This window comes from Eupeodes corollae, chromosome 1 (assembly GCF_945859685.1).
Source record: "Eupeodes corollae chromosome 1, idEupCoro1.1, whole genome shotgun sequence".
Classification (NCBI taxonomy): Eukaryota; Metazoa; Arthropoda; class Insecta; order Diptera; family Syrphidae; genus Eupeodes; species Eupeodes corollae.
In genome coordinates, this window is record NC_079147.1 from 163,530,673 (window position 1) to 163,548,903 (window position 18,231).

The window sequence follows — 18,231 nt, forward strand, 5'->3', positions numbered from 1 at the left end:
TCTGGAGGGTCGTAGAAATTCGCTTGCACATAATGGTTTCAGGCCTAATCAAAAATATAAATAGATATTTGTACATACTTTTTACAAAATAAATGTTGTTTCATTGACATAATTTTGCCATTGCCAAATTTGAGGCCAAATATTGGCGGATTTTTCAAAGCTTCGGTACTAACGAATTTATTTTGTATATGTATAAGTATGTTTTTTTAAAGTAGAAAATCTTTTTTCCAACATTGCTCATAATATCTTTCCAAACATTTCGAGTCTTAGCTTAGCTCCAAAGGTCTAAAAGTTTTGCCTAAAAATTGTGTCCAATTAAGAACAGGATTTTGATAAGATAACCTAATACAAAATATTGTTTATCTTAACAAAAAAGAATCCAAAAATCAAAAATACACAATGAGCGTTTTATTATGGTACTAACCATGAAATATCCTTTTTTCTTTTTTCCAATTTACAAAAACCCTATTTATAGGAAGACGATGAAAACGAAGATTTAGTGCAATTAAGTGATGACGACGAAGCTACGGGCACTAATAAAGACGATGAAGATGAAAGTGAAATACCGTTGCCACCAACACCTTCAGTAGATAAAAATGCGTCAGAACAAAATAAAATTTCGGAACTATATGAACCTGATCAGCCAACGTACGAATCAGATGATGAAAACGAAAATGAAAATGCTGCTGCTTCTAACGCAGAAAATAACCCATCTAATGAAGATGATCAAAAAAATGATCGCTCTAACAATGACATTGACATTGAGTCACAACCATCACCAGAAAATGATATGGAAATTGAAAGCCAAGATTCGACAGCTGAGAAAAAAGTTACGTCTGAACCAAGTCAAATTGATGAGAATGAAGACGCAGAAGTTGAAAAATGTACTGAGGATGTAGAAAACGAATCTGAAGTAATAAAAAAGCAAGTCGAATACAAAACCAAACGTTCTACTCCTCGCAAGGGTGTTCTTGAATTGTATGATGATAGTGATTGGGAAGAATTGAATATGGAGAGACCTAATGTCGATGATTATCAAATAAGAACTCCCCCATTGGAACCAAACTCAACGAAAACAAATGAAGAACTTGTTGATAAAGGTGATAAAGACGATGAAGACGATAAGGATAATAAAAATGATAAAGATGATACAAATGATAAAGACGTTGGCGACGAGGAAGAAGAGAATATGACACCTACGCAACCAAGACCCAGCTCATCATTAGCTGAAGAAACTATTGTAAATGAAGGTGAGAAGATCGATGAAGAAAAAGATGGAGATGGAGAAGACAAAGAACAAGACCGTTCGTATACTCCTTGTTTAGACGAGAAGAACGAAGAAGAAAACGATGGAGCATGTACACCAGAACTTGCTGGCCCATCAACAGCCGAAAACAATGCAGAGGAAGAATCACATACGCCGGATCACACTGCGATAACATCTGATGCAGCGGGTATAGCTGGAATGGAAACAGAGCTTATTTCAGAAGAAGATGACTCTGACAAGCGTGACAAAAATAAACGCACTAAAGGAACAAAAGATAAAGAACAATTCAAAAAGGTAAGCAAGAATCAAAAAGTTCGTAACTATCGTACTGAGAAGGCATCAAATGGTGTCCGACGAAAATCGAGAAGTCGTCGTCGACGTTCCCGTAGCAGAACAAATGACAAAGAGAACAATGGAATTTATCGAAGAGGTATACAAAGAGGTGGCCGATTTAAGCGACGTGAGATTCCACGTTATAACGTTCGAAATGTAGTAAATCATCAGAGATCTTTTAAGGATCGTTATGGACGCGACACATCACGTCCAGCACGTTCAACCAGCAGAACACGTCGTCGACGTTCATTTTCAAAGTCAATTTCTAGGTCAAGATCCAGATCAATTTCTGGACCATCGCCGACAAAGCGACCACGGCGAAGTTTTAGTATGTCGCCAACACCTCCTAGACACAACATACAACGACGACCGTCGATGAGTCCACGTAGAAGATCACGCTCTCCAATACGTAGGTCACCAATTCGTCGTAACTCAAGGAGTCCGTTGCGCATGCGGTCACATTCAAACACACCGCCGGCGCGTCGTAACAAGCACAAAACTAAGAAAATTAAACGCTCAATTACACCAATCAATAGGGCACGTTCTTTATCAAGGTTTACACCTCGGCTGAGTCGTTCGAGAACACCACCGCGACATAAGACTGTCAAAAGACCGAAAGATCGTAATAAGAAAAAAAAGAAGAAGCGACAAGCATCACCAAGTCCTCATGCAGGGTCTCCCTGGGGAAGGGCACCATCGCGACAAAGAGAGTCGATGCCTCCAACAAAGCGCAAACGTCACCATACCCCAAAGGGAAAGTCTCCTGTAGTTGATCAGGGTTGGTCACCGTCGCCAAGTCCACCGCGGCCATACTTGCACGAAAACATTTCGTGGACACCACCGTTAACTTCACCTGCAGGGCCAAGTCGACTTCGTCGCAACGAACAGTATAATGAATTCCCAATTACATCAAAGCCACCCAAAGAAAAGAAGAAACGTGAAAAAAAGAAAAAGAAGAATGAAAAAAGACGTCAAGAAAACTCTAGAAATAAGGAAAAACGTCGTAGAGAACCAGGTGTTCTTAGCGCAGCTGCGCCCTCAAAGGAAGTTTTTGCTTCTGGCAGTAATATTCTGGTGAGTGTGAGTTTCAATAAAGACGGAACACAGCCGCAACAGCACACAGTTGTTACTCTTCCCCCAACACGTGAAGAAGTGCTTGCAGGAATCAGAGGTCGCTCCAAGGAACGCCAAGTAGAGATACAAGGGAAGAAAAAGAGAAGGAAAGATGGTCGTAAAAGAAAGAAGAACGATATGAAACCTATCGCAATAATTGACCTTGAAAGATCACCTTTCCAGGTAATGCAAGAACCTACAGACGTGATAGTCCTCACTGACAGCGAAGGCAATGGCCAAGACGATGATGAAAATCTGAATGTAAGTCGTGAGTCTGCAAATGCAATGATGACAGAAATGGACCACCACGAGGGCTCATCGCATAGATCAGCCAATATTGATAAAACTCCACCTTTAGATCGGCTCCAGGCCATCATGGAGGAATCATATGAAAATGCTATTCAACAGCAAGGTCCAAAAACTCCTCCTGAACCACAAGGCGGTATCAAATTTAATCTGATCAACAAAAATAAACAGAAGCAAATTCGAAATGTATTACACGATTCAGGAGAAATCGAATCGGATGAACACCACGAAGAGGAACGGGCAGAAGATCGGGATCCTATGCAACAAAATGCAAACAAAATAGGACCTAACACGCCACCAGAGTCTGGGCCATGCTCGCCAGATGTATACGATCCATTCGATCCAACAAAATCGCCTTCCATGTCCCCCAGATCACCAACACCACCATTGGACGTTTCCCAACACGAAACAGTACCGGACAATGATAAACATTCTACGGAAGAATTGCGCTCGGAAACTCGCATGACTGTATCATCGGGAGGTCCTCCTGCCCCCGAAAAGAACACTTTGAATCCCGTCGATTTAGTTATGGCTCTCATGAATACTAAAACCAATAGCTCCCAAGATTTAGCCAATAAGTCCAATGAGTCGCAATATAATTCTAATCAAGTTGTGAATCTCCTAGATGAAAATGAGAAGCCTGAGGAAAATGCCTCTAATCTGGGCATAACAATTCTATCAAATGTACTCTATTCAACGGGAAAAAATCAACATATACCAATTATCTCAAGCCCGCCATTATCAAAGAGTTCCTCCAACAAACCACCACCGAAAGTCACAAACATTTTGAGCAACCTTCCTGGTCTAGGTAATCGTCACAATGGTGAAGGAGATGCAATGATTAATGAGATTGAAAGTCCTTATTCACCGGGATCGGCAGATTATGAAGATCTATTTGAGCCACCACCAGACACAAATGGAGGGACAAAAAGACGACGCGGTGACAAGCGTGGTGCCAAAAAAGATGGAGACGTTTTTGAAAATTTATTCGGCTCATCGCCACCACATCAATTTGTTAGAGCTTCGAATGCTAGAAAACACAAAACAGCAATGGCTTCGGCAAGGAATAAACACAAGATGATTGTTAAAGGTGGGTTAATAGTTAATTGAGATAGTAACGGTAATATTGTTATTTTACTTTAAACGAGCTGTCATGGTTGTTCCAATGTTTCTTGTTGCCGTTACTTCTATTCTTTTTTTGTATATATATTTGTAAATTGGTTTAGTGTTTTGGGTAAGAACACTTTGATTTTAATCAATTGCGTTTATAAAGGTTGGCTTGATGTGATGGTAATGCTGTGTTATTGGACTAATGGAAGTAAGGTAACACTAAAACATTATAAGAAATAAGTTAATATAAAACGAAACAGAAAAAAAATCGGTATATGTCAGTATATAAATTTATACAAATATTAAACACAAAAGTAACAATATTTATTTTAAAATCAAAACTTTCAAGATGGCTAAACAGTTTAATAAGTGCAAAAGGTTAAGTTTTAATTTGTCAAATACATTTATCCTTTTTTTTCTGTTTCAATAAATCATATTGTTTGTGTAAGGCTTATCCCCATAAACGATTTTGACATTGATTGATTTCGTAATTTGATTGATAAGGCAGTCGGTGCCGAAAGAGCGTAAGGAAAATCGGTCATGTGTTTTTAGCCTAAAATTTAAAAGTGTGTCAAATGGTAAAATAATAGTTTGAAAATAATTATATTAATTAGCTGAATTAAATTAAAAATAATTTAAGGGGTCATCCCATGTGACGGCCTGTATTTTAAGGAATTTTTAGGACTGTTTTTACAACCAGTAAATAGATACAACTTTATTAAGTTTATTATCATTTATTAATATAGTTCGACAGTATAAATATAAAATTTGAACTAAAAATATTGTAAAGATCACGACTTACACCTCCAGCTCGAAAAAAATGAGCTCACACTTCTTCCACGACTCCGGCTGATTGGCTTGTCTAAAACAAAACAAATAAACGGCGTATTAATCTGTGAGCCTAAATGTATGGAATGAACTATCATCAAATGAATATACCAACAATTGGACTTTTGGGAGACATTTGAAAAAAATCGCGAATTTTGGGTTTTTGTTTTTCGGAATTTTTGCTTGTCGATAGTTCATTCTATGCGTTTATATATGCTGAATCCAACCCATCAAATTTCAAGTCATTCGGTCAAGCCGTTTTTGAGATACGATGGAGGAAAATTTGAAAAACACAGTTTTAAGAAAAACTCGGTTAAAGTTTCAAGTCCTCTATTAAATTACTTTTCAATCGGCGATGCCTGGTCCATAGAGTATTCCTTCCTTTTCTTCTAGAAACTCTTTCAAAGCAGATTGTTCAGCTCTTGAATCAATTCTGGCTTGTTTAACGGCATCCTTACGCGCCGCTCAGAACGTGAGATTCGCTTTTCATCACGTTTCTCAACATAAGTATGGGCTTCGGGGCCTATAGTTCATCCCATAACCGACATTACTTTCAAATTACCTTCGAAACCTTCATTAAAGATAATAACTGATAAGTACCTAGCAATTTCAACTATTTGTATGCCGATGTATGTAAGATACTTCACCCCATATTTTTTCATGGACCTGCTATATCTTTAAAACAACTTCGAATTTTGAAAAACCTCTTAACTACCGTATTCTAGACATATTAAACTAGCAATTTATGAAACAAAAAATCGATTTTTTGAACCCACCACATGGGATGACCCCCTTAAAAAAAGAACAAAAAATATTCGCTCAAACTTCGAACACTTATTTAGTTTGACTTTAAAAAATCTTAATTTAAATAAATTTACTGAATAGTTGTAATTCTTTTATCGTGTTGTTATTATTTTTAAATTCTGAATTTGAACAAACAAATATGATATGACATTTTGTTTATGGGTTAAGTCTGAAGAAGCTATTTTGCTTACGGCCAATTTCTTGACAAAGTTCTAATATCTGAAACTCTTATTCATTTCTTCATCCAATTCTCAACTTTAGAACTGTTTCAGATCTCATTTTTCAATTTATTAGATAACCAAATTAGGAAATTAGAACTTCATTATAAATGTTTTTTACTTTTTTAAATTTGAAGACAATATTTTTTTATTTTAATTGATACCACCAATGCGCATTGATAATATATTAATAAAAAGTGCATTTAAGAACGCAGTCAAGTCCAATTCGCAATAGTTTCCAGATACTTACTTAATTACTTAAGGTAGCGCTACAGTCCGGGCGGACCTGGGCCTCAACCAACATGGGTCTAGCTGTCTCTAGTTTCGCACGCCAGGTTGGCGGTTGAGGTCCTCACCCACTTGGATGCTTCACCTTAATCGCGGTCTTCCTCTACTGCGCCAGTTTTCAGATGAAAAATATTATTTTTGACGTGCAAGAAAGAAAGTGTGACATTTTGTATGTCATACAGACATAATATAGCAGTTATAATGACGATGAACCTTAAGACTAGATCGACAAATAGCTTGAAAGCTCAAACGATCATTATGTCCACCTATATTACAATTAGACAATTCCTTTTCTGTCATATTTAATTTAAAAAAACGATATACAGTGGCGACAAAATAAATAGCACATGTACTTTAAGATCTGTTTAAAACTTCAAACACTTGTTTAACCAATGAGGAAGTTAGAACAATGATATATTTGATTTATTAAAAAAAAAGTAGTACCCGTGGCATGATGATGGTTAGTGAGTTGGACTTTAATGCAAGGGGTCTTGGGTTCAATCCCTGCCTGTGCCAGCTTAATTTAAAAAATTAATTTTCGCGGGTACTGCCTCTTGCGAGGAATTGACAAATCCTTCAAGAGTAATTCTTGTCATGAAAAAGTGCTTTCTCAAACTAGCCGTTCGGATTCGGCCTTAAATTGTAGGTCCCTTCCATTCCTGACAACAGTACTCGCACACAGGAATGGTTGAGAGTTGTAAGTCACTAGGCCCTGGTTCACAACGGACTGTTGCTCCACCCCATTTTGAAAAAACATAAAGTGTATTCATTTCATACAAACAAAATAACAACAAAATCATTAATACAGTTCAAGAATTTCTAGGACAAAATAAATAGTACATTTTATAAATAACAAAACAAAATAACAAAAATTTCCACACAATTAAAAGAAAATAGCTAGTATTTGGTCGGGTAACCCTTATCACAACAGCACACCGGCGGACAGTGTGTTGAGCGTAAGGGCTTCCAGGAAAAAGTGAAATATATGTTTAAAGTGTTTTTGTATTTGTTATGAATATACATATTTTTTTTAAAATAAGTAAATATAAAAATAAAAACACTTAATTTTCCTCATCTGATGAGGATAAGTGTTTATCACAAGTTAGATATTTTTTAACTACAGGATCATATTTCTTTTCTGTTCGTTTAATTTTTCTTTGAGAAGAAAGAAATGGGCCCGACATCAAAAGCAAATGATTCATAACGTGTTTATAATTGTTTGACCTTGAATACTTCCTAGCGTGGTCAAGCCTAGTTCGACGAAAAGTTTTGTATAAGCCTTCTGAAGCTTCTTTTCATTGTTTCAATGCTATGATAAAATAATTTATGCAGTTTGATGGGCATATAATACCATGCATATAAATCTAAGTAACGTTTTTTAGTTTCAAATATTAAAATTACAAATTTTTCAAGATCAATGTCCGCTCCTGATGCGATCACTCGTAAAATAATTGATAAATTTTCAATTAAAGTTTGGTCAATCTTAGTTATTTCTGAACTTTTTGAGGGTTCCAAATCCTTGTTTAGGTTGTTCAACATTCAAACCTATCTTTGATTTAAATTTAGTTTGTATCCTTTTTTTCTCTATTTGAAAAATGGTTTTATTTTCGTCTCCTTGTACGCGCCATTTCTTAAAGGGTAATCTGTAAGCGATATGTAATATGCACTCAAATGTACGTATCCACAGATAAAGACTAGAAAGTCCAAATATGTAATAGGCTTCATTTGGAGGGCTCTCGAAACATTTGTCTGTGTTCATCACACTAGGAAGAGCACCGCAGATGAAACATTATGACGCAGAACTCGTTTCAGTTAAAATATTGCATACTCTTCCATCAACCATGATTAGATGAAATTCAAAAGATATCGTTACATTATAGCTATTTATAATTAGAGCATATTTATTGATTTCAGAAATTTTATTTTGCATGGTAATCTCCTCTTCTTTTACGAGCTGAGCACATTCTTTTCTGAATATAAATTTAACGGGTCTACAATTCAAAATAGAACCTGGCCGATCATTTTACCAAAGGAATTCACCTGAATCAATATCAATTAGCCTTGATGGGGCGCAAACTATCAAGAACAAATACTCGTCCGTGTTTTCAGGATTGTCAAACTAAATTTTATAAGCGCTATGGTTGTTACTAATATCGAAGCCCCATTTACATATCATTTTAGCGTGTGTGTCCTTATCAATACTTACCTTTATTTTAGAGATACATACTTCGCTCAGTTTTGTTCCAATAAGACTTGAAAATTAACTTCTGCTGATACGGCTGTACATTTTGGAATTATTCCTATTTTTGCTAGTCTTAATGCGTAGACGCTCGGAAAACATTCCTTGTGCATTGCGTTAGCAGTTTTTCTCAAAATTTCTTCATAAATCGAGATCAAGATATAATGAAAGGTTTTCTCCAGGTGTCAAACTCTTCTTTTCTTCATCTCGATGAGCAGAAGTTGATGAATTTAGCTCTGATAAATGTACTGCATACCTTAATTTTTCGACAGACCTTGTTCTGCCAACTTTGTGCCTCTTTGTTTTGCTGCAACATGCTTAAAACATTTTGTTTGGTCTACCGCGTTTATTTTCCGAAGCCTGGTTTTTAAACATGTTCTGAAGACACTCAATGTTCATTGGAAAAGTATGTAGTTGGTGAAGCCAATCTTTGTTTTTTTCAAAAAAAAAAAAAAATATTTTCGCCCTTTTGCTCTTTTGCCAGCGTTTATATATGTTTGAGCACGAGGAAGAAAGGTGTCCTTTTAATTTAATTTCATTTTCGGGATCCAAAATACCTTAAATTTTCTTAGCACTGCAAAACATGTGGTACTTTGATTGATGGTGCAGTCAACCATACCTCAAAAAACTCTCTATTTGAACACATTCTGTTTAAAATTAACGAAATTTAGGTTGTATTAAGGAAAAGGTAGTTAAAGTTAGATGAATCTTAGTTTTCCTAAAAGATTTTAATCTTGTGTTTATTTTCAAAAATATATTTTTACAGTAGTACTGACTTGCGAAAAGTAGGTCAATTCAAAAAAAGCACTATCTGTTAAGGAATAAAAAAAAAAATAGTGAGAAAAACTGTGCTTATCAGAGATAATGAAACAATTACAAATGAATCCGTTATTATTTATTAACCTTGAATGCGACGCATATTGTTTCCTTCTCTAGTCTACTCTTATTTTAGCCACTTAATGTTACATTCAGAGTTACGCTTATAGCTGGCAGTCGAACTTTATCATGAAAACCTCTTAGATGTTTTCTTGGGAATGTTAGCTTCAATTTGGCTTATTTTTAAATAAGACAGTACATTTTTTTTTCGATTTTTTTCCACTGTCCAACGCACTGTGCGGCGGTTCATAGATAAAACAAGACTCCGGAATTGTTCAACAGGTACTGAATACCAAGCTCGTTGAACTTCCTGCCAAAGTTTATCCAAATTTAAAATATTAGATATATTTATCGCTTTTTCCACGCCATTCCAAGTTCTCAATAGGATTGAGATCTGAGGACTGGCCTTTCCATAGCACTGATGTTTTGGGCGGATAGCAATTGCTTTACAGACTTAGCCGTATGTTTAGGATCGTTATCCTGTTGAAATGTCCACTTCAAAGGCATTTCTTCCACAGCATACGGTAGCATTGTATCCCTTAGGATTTTCTTGTATTTTAATTGCTTACTTACTTAAGGTGGGGCTATAGGGGTGGAATCGGCTAAGGTGATTGTTGACTATCAATTTTTTGATAGTCAAATTGACTATCATTTTCATTCCGTCTGTGTAAGATGATTCAACTCAATTCAATTAGATTGAACAATTTCAGATTCAAATTTTCAAAATTCGTTGTTGCCTTGGTGAAATTTTAAATTGATTCTTATAAAATATTTAAATAAAAGTTTCAAATTGTCTGGTTTTGAATAAAATTCTTACTTTTTTCGAATGTCGTAAGCTTTGTTGGTGGCAGGAATGTGTTTTTTAAAAGAAACAAAGTGAACTAAGAAAATTTTCCAGTCGTTTGTGTAAGCGTCTGGTAGTTCTATTCGGAACAAACAAATTTGTTTGAAAACGACTATCACATTTTTTTGTGATAGCTTTTTAGGTATCAATTTGACTTTCCATAATACCCTCTATTACAATGAAGTGGCCCAACACCATGCCAAGAAAAAGATCCTCAAACAAATATGCTACACCATGCTTAACTCTATGGTATATTTAGGGTCACATTCCTGGTTGACCCCGCGTCGCACATATTTTTAACAATCTGACCCGAAGCAATTGAATTTGGACTCATCGCTCCATAAAATATTTGTCCACCAATTTGGATCTTTTCAAATATGCGCTTTTGCAGACATGTAGTTTTTTTCTCGTAGTTCGTCCAAAAAATTTGTTTCACGTAAACGATTTTTAACTGAACTTACAGACACTTTAATACCAAGATCTTGTTCAAATGCATTTTTTTAATTTTTGGAGCAGTCATGAATAGATCAGCTTTGTTTAGGCGGGTGATGGCAATATCAGTTCAAGGGGTGGTTTTTCTTGGTAATGGTGAAGAGAATTAATTGCCTTCTTTCTTGAACATTCTAATTTCTCTACCTCCGAGTTTGTGTGTCCTTCTTTCTTAAAATCAAGAACTCGTAGCCTGAAGGGCTCTGTTTAGTGTTTGCCACGTCCATACTATAATTTATTAATCCAAATAGAAGAATCTACCAAAAAATGTATGAACAATTCTGAACTTTATCACTTACCTTTTAAAAGTAAGAATATGAATATGTAATATGTGTGCTATTTAAATTGACTTAGCTTGATTGCACCTTGGTACCATTTAACTTCCATTTGGCTTTGTTTATAAAATTATTTGTACATAATTGATTCACCGTTACTTTATTTTGAGAGAATATAGCAAAAAAAACCTATTACGGTATTGGCATTGATAACTGCTCTTTCTTTTAAAGCACTAGAGAGAATTTTTAACATAACTGTGCTATTTATTTTGTCGCCACTGTATATGGCGATCATATAGGCATCAAATATACCGACGTTACAAAAAAAACAGGGGTTTAATGACCAAACCTATGTCAAATGGTCATTCTAACCGCGGACATTATGTAACTTAACAAAGCCTCGTCACATTAAGCACTTCGTCTAAAAATTATTAAAAGCAATTAAACACATTAAAAGCAAACAATACAGGATAATAAAGAATTAAAAAAAAAACATCCAAATGATATTAATTCACATAAAATAAAAGTGAAAACTATGTAATTCAAATCGGCAATTTATTTAATGAACTGAAATTAATCAAAAAACTTTATTTTTATTGATAGAATTTCGGAATACAATTAGAAACATTTTTAACGGATGCTAAGAAAGCAGTTAGAACTTTGTTTAATAAAATCGAGATTTAACTCCTTATTATTTCCGAGTTCTAAGGAAATAATAGAAAGGGAAGAAATGTTTAAATTCTAAATATTTTTAAAGACAAAGTTTCAAAAATAAACCGAAAGTTATTAGATCGAATTTTGAGTTGATTTTAGAACAAGTAATTGACCGTAAGCAAAGCATACCATCAATTCAATTAATAACCATGTTTTGATCATAGAGTTTTCTCTTTTTATCTGCGGCCTTACACATTTTTTCAACATATTCTCTAATATCATCAATACATTTTTTCATGCGCTTCCTACATGAAAGATTTTTAAAACATGTTTTTTGGCTTCTCCTTGCACAGAGATTTCGTCTAAGAAATAATTTCTGTTTTTTTTTTTTTTTTAAATAACAAGAATGATGTGTTGTATAATTTAATATTAATTAGTTCCGTAAGTAAAATGTGTAATAAATACTATGTATTAGGTAGGTAAAGTTGAAGTGGCTTTCAGAAATAGATACCACATAAATCTTGATGGTTTAGGTTAAAAACTGTATGATCAAAATACTGTATCTCAAAATTTTGTATTTTAAATTTCTGTATATCAAAACTCTGGGGCCCTACTATGTACATAACTCGATATGTAATTGCTCAAATTCGAAAAATGGGTACTATGTATCTATTTGACTATTTTCGAACCAACGAGAATCGAATAGTTCTAGTAGTTCCAACTATATTCTTATGAACCTTTAAATGAACGAGGAACTGCGTTACTCGAAAGTAGAAGTCTACATCAAATGTGTTTGCGAGCGAAGTTTTTTTTTGTTAAGGTGTAAGTAAAATTTTGAACATGAGTTCCATCAACCACCCCAATTACACCCGGAGTTCGTGATTTTTGCCAAAAAAAGCGTTTTTTACTTCCGTTTATTTTTCTCATTCATTTCAAAATTCATCATCAGAGGGCACATGACTTTTTCGATTGAAGTCAAAACTTCGGAAAGTATTGTTGACATGGTTTGCTGTGCAATTCCAGCGTTCTTGTCACCACCGATTTGGTTTTGGTAACCTCCTGTTGCCAAAAACTTTAATGCTGCTGATAACTTAATAATAATCGGAACAGCATTTTGTCTTCTGCGAGTAGTCATGTTGGATGATATGGTGTTAAGTAAGACCATAAATCCGTCTTCAGAAAGACTATATAGTTATTAACAAAGTATATATTTTTCATTAAAAATGCATTCACATATTCGACCGTATATAAAGGGTGATTTTTTTAAAGCTATAGGAAAGTTTTTCAAGAAAAAAACACATATAATTCAGAAAAAATGTATGAATTCTTTATTTCAATCGATAGAACGGTCCATATACATAATTTAATGTTCAAAAATTATTTCATGCAAATGTTGACCTTGACTTCGCCTAAATTGGTCCGTCCGCTTAATCCAATTTTGCCATACTCTTTCCAACATTTCGTCCGGTATCTCACGAATAAATGCAGCAAGTTACGTTACGAATCGCATCATCTTTGAAGAAGTACGGTCCAATGATGCCACCAGCCCTAAAACCGCACCAAACAGTGGCTTTTACTGGGTGCTTTGGTAGCTCTTGCAATACTTCTGGCTCATATTCATTCCAAAATCGACAATTCTGCTTATTTACGTACCCATTGAGCCAAAAATGAGCTTCGTCGCTGAACAAAATTTTTCGATAAAAAAAGTGGATCTTCGGCCAACTACCCAAGAGCCCATTCACCAAAATTTTACGTTGCAGTAGGTCAATCGGCTTCAATTCTTGCACCAGCTATATTTTGAAAGGCATCACACCTTAATCCTTCCGCATAATTGTCCACATTGTTGAGTAACAGAGGACCAATTGCTGTGAACGGACACGAATCTGTAACACTGGTTACATAGTACGGCCTTTAAAATGCTATAAAAAGCTTTACTTTAAAATGCTATAAAAAAGGCTGAAAAAAAAATCCAAAAACATACAAAATACGAGTAATTGACAGAGAGGTTAAAGAGTGCAACTTTATACAATTTTGAAAGTATTTGGAATAAGAAAGTCATATTAACTTTTTTATAAGGTTAGATATGGGTGATTATACAAAAGTTGGTTATCTCGATGTCAACAACTAATATATACAAAGTCTTTTTATATTTTATTGATATGACAATTTATTTTAAAACAATGAAAGGCCTTTATTTAGTTACCCAATTTCGGTTCTTCATTTTGAATAAAAGTTATTAAAAAAACAATTAGTTCTTAAAACGTCAGTCCTTTGGCATGTCACAACCCCGAAAACGAACAATTAAGGGACTGTCTATTAAACATTATCATTGATTTGAGAAAACTTATCAATTTACTACAATCTGTGATGTATATAGTTAAATATATACCACAATTTCATAATGCAGTGTTCTTCACCTTATTTGAAATTAGAACTTTTGTGTTTGGTTTCATTTGTCAGTCCGTTATGTGTTATATAAATTTGAATTTTAATGTTGGTAATAAAGTTAGTTGCGCGTCGCACAATTTGCCGGTTCTCATAACTGTACCAGAGTTTGGGTTATGTTTGTTGTCTATACATGTGCTAAGCCAGTCAACGCGTCAGTCCTATGGGGAGTCGTTATTTTTTTAATAATCCAAAGTTTATTTGTATTTATTCATATTAGACTTTGATTTGTTAAAAAGTACTTTGTTGATATTCGCAATTTCAAAAAAACATTAGTCCTGATTATAATCTCAAATTTCGTCTTTTTCGTCAGTCGTATGGCGTCAGTCTTGTGTCAGGTATATTATTATTGTTCTTCATTTCATGATCATTAGAACTTTTAAGATGAATATTGTTAGATTTTGTTTATATGGTTTGGTGATGACTTAGAAATATTTACTAAAACTATGTGAAAGTAGTAAAAGATAAGTGAATAACGTTACGTTAAATGTCAAAAATCTGTTTTAAAAACTGATAGTAGGTTCGTTCGCGTACTTCCTGCACTAAAATTCGTAAAAAGAGATATTTTAAAAAATGAGGGTAAAATTCACTCACGAACAAAACTACAAAAAAGTAAGCGAACAGGAAAACAACAAATTTTTCACACAATATTACTGTCTTGTTGCTGTTCTTTGAAAATTTGTTTTTAAATTTTATAACTGAAAGCAAAAGCGAGCAATTTATTTGAATTTATATCAAATTGGACACTTTTCACAAATCAGCCCAAAGAAACTTCTTACTCTTCTATGTTACTCTCTCGTGAGCGAAAAACTAAGAAATTTTTGAGTACGCGAACAGGATTTGGTTAAATTACGTATTTTTTCCTAAAATTGGACTGTTTTAGGAGGGTACGCGAACGGACCTAGTAGTTTCTCCCAGTATTACATATTAATAATTATTTTTAATTGTTAAATTATGATTTTAAGTGATCATTATTAAATTCTAAGAGATTTTTACTAATTTGTATTAAATTTCATTATAATACCTTATGTCGTCAGTCCCCTGGCAGTCAAATTCTGAAATTTTTAAATATCTTACAATGTAGTCAAAATAAGTGACTGGCCCGATTGGGAACAATACATTGATTAGATTACACCCGAATTTGTAGAAGTTTGATATAATAACTATCGTAAACAAAATATCCTCAAAAGTTACCCAACTTTTGTATATTCACCCATATATATAAAGGGCTTTCCAATAAGGACTTGACAATTATTTTTTTAAATTAATAAAACTCAAACCATTTGAGATATTTCAAAAACTGTACTTTCGACTTGAAATACGAGTACAATCAAAACATTTATGAATGCAAATCAACTTCGTTCATATTGCCACCGCTATTGCAGCGGTCGATTTGTTAGCACAAATTTTGTTCAATATATTTTAAGGTGTGTTATGTGGCATGTTGCCGTCCGGTTGAAACCATCGTCCAAGTTCATATCTCCCAGTTCGGGCAGATATAATCAGTAGTCATAGCACGATAACGATGACCAATCACAGCAGTGTGATGATTGTTATCGTTAAAGAAAAAAATGTGGCATAATAATAACGTCTTTCAAGCGGAAATTTAAACGACCAAAGAGGTCCTCTCCTGGCTAAGAGAAAACGTGATATCAACTTCCGATATCCGCACTTTCTCTGACAGTCTGGCTGCTATTAAATCTCTTGACGGTGTCTCAAACAGCCCTCGATTGTCGATCGTCTCTTATGAAGATGGCGCAGCAATTTAACATTCACCTATGTTGGGTGTCGGGCCACAAAGACATCACAGCAAATTGTCGAGCCGATGAACTCGCTAAAAATGGAACCGTCAACTGAAAGGGAGAAGATAGGTATAACGACAGCTACATGTGAACTTTTGCTAAAAGAAACAGCTTTTAACAAACTCTAGGTGGCACAATTTACCAACGTGCGCAGCCACAAAACTCATATGGCCTTCACTGGACCTAACCTGCTCTAAAGACTTGTTATCTCAAAGCAGGCTTCATATTAGCTCCCTAATATGGTGACTTCTGCATGAGCTGTATGGACGAGGAAGAAGAGGAAACAATCTCTCAACTTCCCTGCACTTGCCCTGCTCTGTCACTAAGACGAAAACTGCATCAACAAGACTATTTTTTTGATAATCCCAGTGAACTAGCTAAAAAGGATATCAAATATTTTCTTCGCTTTATAAAAGGCTCAAAACGGTTCGACTAGTACGAAGTAATTCTCTAGATTCATGTGGTTTCACAATGGGCCTTTTCTTTTAGCCTAAGTGTGTGGATTCTGAATTCGCAGCCCCTTTAACCTAACCTAACCTAATGCCACCGAAATGCAAACCGCACCAACAGTATTTTGTGGTGATTCAGGAAGCAAATGCGGAATTTCACCTGTCCATTTTGCTTATTGACGAGCCCATTGAGCCAAAAACGAGCTTCTAGTACTTTGATGACAATGTTAGGTTTAATGAATAAATTGCATTTTTTTTTATTTCATGAGGATTATGAGGAAGCTTTAAATAAGTGATGTACTTCTAGGTCTTTTGTGTTGCCATTGTGAATTTTAGGTCGTTTCGTTTTTTTGTTAAATAGCTCGTTAATTTTCAGGTCAAAACTATTGTCCACAACTTTGAATTTAGAATTTGACCTTAGAATTTATTCTTGTTGGCAAAAAAGCAAATTTTATGTTGTCGTGATTCTGAGATGAAATATTTACTATAACAATATTTTAAAAACAAATATTTTGAAGGTAGAAATTGACACAACATTTTTTAAAGCAAAAAAGTTTCCGTACACTCCATTTTTAAATTGTTCTCTTTGAAAAGCAATGTATCGAAATTAAAAAATATCAAAGCCTAGTAACTCTTAAAACCTTCTTCATTCTTTACGACTTTCTGTGATCGGTTTTTTGAATGCACTAGCTTGGAGAAATCTTGTTTAATTACTAAAGTAGGACAGATTTGAGGTAAGCAATGTTTGATATTGTATGCTGACGCATGTATGATATATGATTTTTGAAAACAAGCTACGTTTTGATGAGAATTAACACTGATTGCTTGTTTTTTTCTGTCGAATTTCAAATATCGAAAAGGTAATTTCTGATGAAGAATTTTCAGTAAAAAAAATTAATATCAAATGAAAGGTGACGCTCTGAGTAGGCAATTTTTTTGTTTTTGGAGATTTTTATCTTTGAGGAAATAACTGTTAATATTCTGATAGCTTAAAGATGTAGAAATCGTTTTCAAATCGAAATTTAGGTATTGTTCTTAACTGTTAAATTCAAGCTTGGAGCTTGTGTTCATAAACCCGTTTTTTTATATATCCAAGATTTCATAAATTCATGTTCTTTCCCTATGATTTACATCTTCTCAAGCCTATTGGAATATTTAGGTGAATTTTAAAATAAGTTGTACATAATACAATTCAATTGCACTTACGTCCCTTCTTTCAAGGTCATGGAAACTCTGATCAATTTTCAGCTTAAGAAATATCTTGAAGAACGGAAGCTTCTTAATGGCCGGCAGTATGGCTTTCGTTGCAATAGGTCGACTGGTGATCTCATAGTTTATCTCACCGAACAGTGGAACAAATCTTTACATCTTTTTGGAGAAATTAATATTATTGCACTTGATATTGTAAAGGCATTTTATAGAGTTTGGCTCTCTTATCGAAAAAGCATGCTTTTGCCATTGATGAATCTCTTTGTTAGGTTAGAAATTACCTTTGGGACCGTTCAATTTAAGTAGTATTGGACGGGTTCAAATCTGATATACACAATATAAAGGCTGGTTAGCCCCAGGGCCCGTTTTGTCTCCAACTCTCTTCCTCATATTCATAAATGATCTTTTGTCTGAAACTTCTAACCCATTACATTGTTTCGCTGATGACAGTCCTCTTTGCTTTTCATATTCGTTTTTAGATTCTCATTTTTGATCTTTGTATGTGGACTACCAACGGCAGCGTATGATAAACTCATTAAATTCTGATCTTAACAGCATTGTTCAATGGGGATTCAATAACCGTGTAGAATTGAATGCTTCGAAAACTCAATGCTGTCTTCTGTCACAAAAGCGTAACCCTCCTCCAATGCCACTATTCATGGGAGGTACTTGCGTAGAGGAG

General features: G+C 34.6%; 1 protein-coding gene across 3 annotated transcripts in view; it reads left to right on the forward strand.

Moving 5' to 3' along the window:
* The window catches only part of LOC129943498 (uncharacterized), a 49,963-nt gene that overhangs the window by 24,947 nt on the left and 6,785 nt on the right, over positions 1–18,231 (forward strand). For all 3 annotated transcript variants that reach the window (XM_056052994.1, XM_056052995.1, XM_056052996.1), the window contains exon 3: positions 476–4,109. In XM_056052994.1, coding sequence (XP_055908969.1) covers positions 476–4,109 — 3,634 coding nt within the window. The remainder of the gene's footprint in view (positions 1–475; positions 4,110–18,231) is intronic.